This window comes from Melitaea cinxia, chromosome 10 (assembly GCF_905220565.1).
Source record: "Melitaea cinxia chromosome 10, ilMelCinx1.1, whole genome shotgun sequence".
NCBI lineage: Eukaryota > Metazoa > Arthropoda > Insecta > Lepidoptera > Nymphalidae > Melitaea > Melitaea cinxia.
This window is the reverse complement of record NC_059403.1, coordinates 3,199,848-3,209,131: the sequence shown is the minus strand read 5'-3', so window position 1 is coordinate 3,209,131 and position 9,284 is coordinate 3,199,848. Positions and strand designations below refer to the sequence as shown.

The following is a 9,284-nucleotide window of genomic DNA, read 5'->3' as shown; positions in this document are numbered from 1 at the left end:
GAAGCTGGATTTAAGACTTGGCTGGCACGCAGTACTAAAGGTGACAACTTTGCTTATTGCAAACTATGTTCGACCGATCTTTCGATTGCTATAGGAGGTAAAAACGATATTTACAAACATAGTAAAACGGCAAAACATCAGAATGCCACTCCTAGTACCTCACAACAATCTATGTCTTCTTTTGTATATAAAAAAGAAGACATGGACCGTGTGAAAGAAGGCGAAATACTGATATCAACTTTTGTGGCCGAGCATAACATATCTATGAACGCTATGGAACACCTTCCGAAATTAATTAAAAGAATATTCTCTGATTCGGAGATTGCAAAAAAAATTATGTGTGGAAGAACTAAAACTACTGCGATAATTAAATCAGTCACAGGCGCATACGCTAAAGACCAAATTATACAACATTTAAGATTAAATACATTTTCGCTGCTATTGGACGAAAGTACAGATAGGGGCTGTATAAAACATCTTTGCATGATAGCGAGATTTTTTAAAGACGGTAAAGTTATTGATGCCTTCTTAGGCTTAATCCCTCTCCACGATGCCACTGCCCAAAAGCTCTACGAGCATATAATAACTTTTTTTAATGACAATGCAATTTCATATAAGGACAACATGATAGGATATGCTGCCGATGGCGCTAACACAATGATGGGTAGTGTGAATTCTCTCCTCACTAGATTTAAATCGGATATACCACACTTATATGTTGTTAAATATATTTGTCATTCCTTTCACCTGTGCGCATCATACGCCTGCCTAAAACTGCCCAGGGAACCGGAAGATTTAATGAGAGACGTTTACAACTATATTAGTAACAGTCCTAAAAGAATAGCAACTTTAAAAGAATTTCAAGAATATGTTGATTTAAAGCCCCATAAGCTATTACACCAAAGCCAAACTAGGTGGCTCTCACTTCGTGCAGCTGTTTCACGTATTTTGGAACAATATGAAGCCCTCATATTATTATTTACAGAAGCAGCCTTTTCTGATAGACTGAAATCAGCAGAAACAATTTTGCATATGTTGAAAAACCCCTACAATAAATTGTATTTAGAATTTTTAGAGTTCTCTCTGGAAATATTTACCAATATTAATAAAACTATGCAGTCCGAACACCCACAAATACACAAGTTACACGAGACCATATGCAGAACATACCGTAACCTATTAGATTGTTATATGAATGATTCATATTTATCAAGAACTGAACTTAAAAATGTTAACAACGAAAACCCCCGAAATTTTAAATCGATCGAAAATATTTATTTGGGAACTAAAGTAGCTGTTCATTTATCAGATTCGAATCTTACTGACGACAACGTTAAAACGTTTAAACTGAAATGTCTTGATTTTTATATCGAAGCTGCAAGACAAATGAAAATGCGCTATGATTTTGGGAACGAGGTAGTTAAAGGCCTGGAATTTTTAAGCCCCGAAGTAGTGGCATCACGCAGAATAGAGTCAATAGTACAGATGGCGCTTCACTTTCCAAATTTAGTAGAACAAGAAAATATGCAAGCGCTAGATACAGAATGGAGAGATTTAAGAAATGATCCCAAGATAAAAGCAGCTACAAACGAAGATATGGAAAAGTATTGGCAGAGAATTATCACGACCGTGAATCCTGCTGATGGAAATTTGCTGTATCCACAACTATCAAAATTTTTTACTTCGTTGCTAAATTTGCCACATTCCAGTGCAGCTGTGGAAAGCATTTTCTCAGCTATCAATATTATAAAAACGAAACAACGAAACCAGTTATCTACTGAAACAATAGAGGGTCTGCTATATACTAAACAATTGTTAGGCAGCGCAGACTGTTTTGATTTCGAGGTAAATTCATCAATTATAAAAAAAAATGAACACGAAAGCAATGTATGATTTTAAATAGGTCAAATCTTTGGCATTAAATGTCTTTTAATTTTGGCATAAAATAACATTAGACATATCTTTTTTATGTAAACTAAAACGTACTTAAATAACATTAATAACATCTTGTGTTTTTGTTTTGCAACTGCTATTTTTATATTAAAATTTATTTATATGTATAGATTATACTAAGTTAATAATCTTTTTAGATTAAGGTTTTTCTATAAATTGTCTATATTAGTAGGTATTAATTTTTAGTATCTTGTTTGTTCTTCCTCTTTATATTAAATATTATAGACATACGGAATTTATACGGATTTTTATTGACCTAGTACAGATTTTACTTCATAAAAAGTTGGCAACACTGGCAACTGCACTTCACCGCTTAACTTTGTATGCCTTTTTAGTTTATACATACATGCCTGATTTTTTTAAAAAAAAGTATACCTAGCCAACACAAACTAAAACTCATTCATTTGTAATAATAATAATTATTATTTTTATAATATTTGTACATTAAATAATATTTGTATCACTGTATAACTAATTGTCAGTCTTGTCTTTCGGACATCAGTCGCATCATTTTTATGCAACTTTAACACATTGTCTGTAGTACCTATTAGTTATAGGAAATGTAGCTAATCTCACTTTTGTTTGTCGCACGCCAGAGAGCGTCCCACACTGCGTTTACAAACACTTAGGCCGTGGCGTGTTGGCAAACGCCTATGTCCAAAAGTAAACTACGATAGGCTGAAGTGGAGTGATAGGTGATATTATATTTCATTAAAAAAAACTTATTTAAAAGGTTTTAACAAAAATTATGCAAAATATTTTTTTGAATCTTTTATGCCGTGTGGTGTCGGCCGAGTAGTATAGCACCACCCCCTTTCTTCTCGTGGGGGCCGTAAAAGGCGACCGAGGGATAAACCTGGCTCAAAATCATCAGGGTCCTGGAGAAGGAAAACTTCATTTGAAACCTGGAATGGGGTATCCGTTAAGCATTCGTGGCATAGCTCTAAAATGCGAAAGACTCTTGCAGCCGAACTGGAGCACGTATCGATTCGTCGTTCCTATAGGCCTAGCCAGTGAGGTCGAGAGGGTGGCGCAAAGCTTAGGCAACTCTGTGTTTTCCTGAAGAGTGTCCTAGGTAACATAGTGTCTGTCTAGCACTGTCTAAATCGTCTGCAATAGACGAACTAAGGCCAATGATGATGATGATGATGATTTAGAATCTTTTAAAAGTCGAAAGAAAACGAACAAGAGAATTACAATAATTATTATTATAAAGCAAGAGAAATCTAAATAAAATGGAATTTTATTACTTACATATATTATATTTGATTCTACCTACATTTTTATTGTGCTATCTTCCTGTTCGTCTCTTTAAGATTAGTAACTTTTAATTACAAAACACTATAAATTTACTGTGTGCGTTTTCCTGATTTACCTCTTTTCTTTCCAATAAGAACCGATTATTTTTCAAATGAACTTAGATCTTACGGTACGAAGGACAGAGTGTACTTGGAAGGCCGTACAGCTGATCGCACTCAAACTCCCATGTGTTACCTGAGTTTGCCACAACGCAGCGCTACTAGCGATATCAAAGAGGCCTATAGTGTGTCAAGACACATCGACTTGATTTTGAAAAAAAAAAGTGTTTAATAATCTTACGAGAAACATAAATAAAATATATGAAAAATATCAACCCAGTTGTTTTTTATTTTTGATTTTTCACATGATGCATGTTGTAGCTTTAGTCTTTTGTATAACCTGCCGAACAACGTGAATATAGTCTACGGTGATGTCGCCATTTCGAAACCCAGCCTGCAGCTGTGGGTGAGAAGGCTGCATTATTTCCATTAACTAAAAAACCACTCTGGTGTAATGGTGCGTGTGCCGTATCGGCGACGCCTAAAACACCGACGTTTGCGGGTTCGATTCCCGCTGGCAGTGGATATTTGTGTTTGTGCAAATATGTATTTCCAGTCTGGTTGTTAGTCCTTGTGGGTCTCCTAGTTAGGTACAAGCACGTTAAGCCGTCGCTCCCAGTTGTTATCATAAATACCTGATAGCGATCGTTACTCATAGTAGAAAATATATCCGCGAACCCGCAGTGGAGGGGAGTTGTGAATTAAGCTCCAATCCTTCGCCTACATGGAGAAAGAGGCCCATTTCCAGAAATGGGACGTTACAGGCTGAATACATTATGAACATTTTTGAAAATACCTGACAACCACATCCGATTCAGTACGCTTGATTGCCACTCTAGTTGTATAAAAATATACAAAAAATAATTGTGTTTGCTCGCAAACGAAAAAAAAAACCGACTTCAATTACATCGACAAGTAATACAACGTAGATCGACTAAAAAATAGTCAAGCAACTACGCGTTATCAAAGATTACTCAAAAAGTAGTAATCAGATCTCGATAAAATTTATATGTGACCACATGATAAACATCAGCTTTCGATTAAATTAAAAATTATCAAAATCGGTACACCCAGTAAAAAGTTATTACGGATTTTCGAGAGTTTCCCTCGATTTCTCTGGGATCCCATCATCAGATTCTGGTTTCCTTATCACGGTACCAAACTAGGGATATCCCCTTTCCAACAAAAAAAGAATTATCAAAATCGATACATCCAGTAGAAAGTTATGCGGTATAATACAACGTAGGTCGACGAAAAAAGCGTCAAGTAAAAACGCATTATTAGATATAACTCGAAAAGTAGTTGTTAGATCTCAAATAAATTTAAATGGGACCAATTGGCACACAAAACCTTTCGATTAAAACAAAATTTGTCGAAATCGGTCCACCCGGTCAAAAGTTCTGATGTAACATACATAAAAAAAAAAAAAAAAAAAAAAAAAATACAGTCGAATTGAGAACCTCCTCCTTTTTTGGAAGTCGGTTAAAAAAACATTTTACAAAACTGTTTTTATAAACCAATAATAACAGAATAATTATTTATCTAACCTTAATTTTTGTAACTGTTTCGTTTTGCTTCTTTTTGTAACTTTCTTCGTGTTTTTTAGAGTTTTACAACTTTGAGTTTGCAGCACTGCTTTATTTGACAGCCCATTTAACAGCTGATATTTGCTTTTAGTTTAGTTTGGTACCTTTATAATATACTCTTTGTTTTTTGTAGTTTGGTTTGATATTTCATTATATATAGACTTAGACCAGAGCAATGCTAGCAAATTTGTTGAAGAAAGTAATGAAGGCAGTTCGTCAAACTTACGTGCACTTCGTCCACCTTCGTATATAATCGTTCTCAGAGCGGCTAATTCGAATAACAATGGATCGTTTTCAGATCACGTTTACTCTTATTGATAATGTGCATCGCGTGAGACGCCGAATAATGTGCACTAATATAACGAATAATAGCCAACTTGCTATTAGACCCATCGAATAAAAAGAAATATTAGGGTTGGATTTAGAATCGTTTGGCACGAATTTTTGCGCGAGCGTCTGGGGCTAAGATCTAGATTAGGTAAAACCGAATTAGAAAAACCGAATTATGGGGTTTTTTTGGGTGTGGAGGGTGGAGGGTGTAGGGGAATCTATACAAGGTAACACTGTCACACCTCAAAACCCCATGGTTATGGAGATGTCCATGGTTAAAGTTTTGAGGTTAGAAGAAGAATTTAAAGCTATTATAATACCTTTGAGCTCGTACTGTTTGCATTGTGTGACAAAACGACACTTTTAAACAAAATAACGCGTCAGACATAATATTCTAATAAAATTAGTAACATTGCGTGCTAGAATATAGGTTTAGAAATTCGAAAAATACCCAAAACCGAATCGGAGCACCCCACTGTCCACGTGGTCTTGGTCTGTCCTACCCCTAGAGTGTTTTTTTTGTGCCGCGGAGGCGCGGAGGGAGGGCAGCCCTCGCCCGCCGTGCGAAAGCGCGCGAACGAATGCGTAGAGGAGCTCCGCTGCGAAACGGAGCATAAGTGAGCGTGCTTTCGCACGCAAGGGCGGAAGGGCTGCACTTCCCGCAGCGCCGGAGCCAAGCGTTCCTCTATCTTTCGAAATTCTTCTTCTAACCTCAAAACTTTAACCATGGATATCTCCATAACCATGGGGTTCCGAGGTGTAATAGTGGTACCAGGGGTAGCGTTCCCCACCCTCTCCCCCCCATCCCCCCACGGTCCCGAAATTCGGTTTTACCTAATCTAAAGCTTTACCGCGTCTGGTCTCTCATAACTCGCAACACAAGCTAATGTATCTACCATACGGTCTTAAGTACACTCTATTACTTTTTTTTTTTTATTTGGGAGGAATCTAACGGACATTGACTTATACCTCAAAATGGTCTACGGGCCAAACTATTCTAAATTTCAACCAAAAATATTTTATTAAAACATTACATCCTCGTCATCATATCATTACAGCCTATACAGTCCACTGCTGGACATAGGCCTCCACAAGTTTACGCCAAAAATAACGTGAACTCATGTGTTTTGCCCATAGTCACCACGCTGGGCAGGCGGGTTGGTGACCGCATTACTGGCTGCTGCCCGCCTTCGGTCTGTGTATTTCAAAGCCAGCAGTTGGATGTCATCATCTCGGTTCATTTCAAGACATGAACCTAACAAAACTTATAATTAATAGGTAAAATAAAACAAAGGTTATTCATTCATTATATTTTTATTTAAAGAAGAATTTTAATAATTAGCTATAAAATTATATCTTACTACCTATTGTTATCCTATTCGAAGCTTATAATGTAAAAGACTATATTCTTAGACCGCTTGAGCCTTCATATTACAATATTTAATGTACCTATGTGTAAATAAATAATTATTTTTAGAGTATTTTCTTTCATACATTAAAAACCGAACAATTATAATGTAATTAAAAAAAAATTAGCACATTGGACGGAATAAATAGAATATGTGTATTTTATATACACAATTGAGCATTCAAATATAAGAGAATTAATTTAAACTTCATATAAGAGTTGATTTATGATCGATTTTAACATCATAATTTTTAACTTCTTGGTTTGACAATTTGTTCTTATAAATAAGACATTGTTTTGACAATTTAATAAGCACAATCATACTTGATTTATACCTAAATAATTGGTTTAATTTAATTTTATTAAATAATTAGGGGACGGAATGTTTTCATTTTAAATTTTACAAAGCTTAATTTCTAAAAGAATAAATTAAATAATAAAATAAATACATCTTAAATTACTATAAAATGATTATTTTTAAACACTAACGTGACTAAATCCTAGGCTAGAAAGTCTTATCTGTGTGTTTCAATAAACTTTAAAAAGTAGACATATTGATATCAGCCAAATTACAATGATTAAAAATTTAATTGTATCAATGTTTATTAACAAATATATCCTTTTACTATTGATTCATCACATTTTTTAAAATTACTTTTAAAATACTTAAATTAGCTATACATATTTTTGTTGCATTTGTTATACGTTTACTAAAATGACAATAACTCACCGAGAAGGTTTAGAGTTACAGTTTACGTAAAAGAGGTACAAAATAAACATGTTCATTAATTTTTAATTAAAATTTTAAAGTATTTTATGTTTACTAGAATTATTTAAAAAATTTATATCAGGTATGAAATTGCAATAGTCTTACATGAGCAACGGAATAAAGCTACATGACGTGACAATAAATCATTAAATAGTCATTATAGTACTCGTCGTATATCTACATAATTTTGTCATATTTAGTCTGTGGTCACGTTAATTTACTAACTTAGTTACATATTGTGAGCATATTACGTCGTATGCATTGCGTATCTAAAGTTCTTGTCGTTTTTGTCGCTCATATCGGGCAACTACAAACTAAATATTAATGATAAATGGAATGAGCGTTGAGCAAAAAATTCAAATTAAAGTATACTTAATTATCATTAATAATACACAATCATGTCTTAACTGATGTAGTAGGTACTTATTAATTTATTATTTCTTACTAAACTTGTACTTAATTAATTCGGTACATACGAGTATGACAAAGGACATTTAGATAAATATTTTTATTATTTTAAATGAGTAACTGTGTATTTATGATTACACAAATATTATGTTTATAAGCACGTGTAGGTACGCTTAGAACTAAGGAAATGGGTGGATACTGTCTTGTGACGTTTAGAAAACTTCTAAGCATACTGCGACTCGATACGAGCCATCATTATTTCCTATTGATACGAGTCCATGAAATATTTAAGGATAGAAATTTTGAAGAGCATCAGAGTATATAGAGTTGTAGGTGTCCCGAAGCACGTATACACTATCGCCGGGTTTACCATTAAAAACGTATGGTCCCTTAAGATTGGTGATCTTTGAATTACTTGAAACAGATTGTGGTTTTGGTTTTGAGTACGAGGGTGAGCTGTAACTTGGGCGATGTACTGGTGGCATGGGTTGAGATGGTCCATACCCGAATGGATCAACTGACATTTGAGGTGCTGGTGGAAAACCAGAAGATCCGCTCCATTGGTAAACTCCTGTTGGTTTTCCGTTAGATACAAAGTCTATGGGTAGGTTGATAAAAGGATCTGATACTTGTTGAGGAACCTGAGGCATCATTGGTGGCATCGCGGGTCCAAGAGTTGGAGGCTGTGACACATAACCCAAACCTGGTACAAACATGTATGGGGTGGGTGGCAATCTGATGTAAAAGATAGGGGAATTATCGTATTGGAGAGAATTTAGATTATCATTGGGAAAGGTGTTACCACTTCCATTCTTTTTCTTATTCTGTTGACGGCGTTTTGAAGGAATGGTCCGTGAAATATCATCATCGTCTAAATGATCATCATTCACGGAGAATGTAACGTCATCATCATCGTCTTCCATGTAATCTAGACCGGAAGACAAATAAGATGGGAAATATCCTCCAAATAAGTTGAGAGCCTTATTTCTCCTATTGGTAGGCTCCGGAGCTGATGTTGTACCCTCTTTAAAGACATCTTCGAGTTTGCTTTCTCGTTCTGAAACCGTTTCGGGCGTTGAAATGGCTCGTGATCTTCTTGAAGGGGCGCTTTCAGTTCGATACAAAGCGGCGAAAAGTACGAGCGCTGATAACAGGATTGTATATTCCATCTTGATTAATCTGAAAACGAAAAAAAGAAAAATATTTAATACATCGCATATACGAATAACTAAGTTTTAAACATTAACGAGTGAAAGTATGTTTGTTCAAATACATACAAAAATAACAAAACGATAATGGTAGCGCAAGTAATTTGTGAAGCCTTTTAGCTTAGTAATATTTTTCAACGCTTAACAAGACCAAGATAAATTACAAGAAGGATCGTACGGAGTGTTAATCGTTTCGCAGTGAACGTGTTACAAGCGAATGTAAAGGAATATGCATTCTTATAAGCATTCATCTGTTACGTCCTG

At 35.0% G+C, this 9,284-nt stretch overlaps 1 protein-coding gene across 1 annotated transcript; it reads right to left on the bottom strand.

Moving 5' to 3' along the window:
• Nucleotides 1–8,099: 8,099 nt before the first annotated feature.
• Nucleotides 8,100–8,981, bottom strand: LOC123657169 (pollen-specific leucine-rich repeat extensin-like protein 3). The gene has a single exon (XM_045592744.1). The coding sequence runs from the start codon at nt 8,979–8,981 to the stop codon at nt 8,100–8,102; it is 882 nt and encodes a 293-aa protein (XP_045448700.1).
• Between the last annotated feature and the right edge of the window lie 303 nt (nt 8,982–9,284).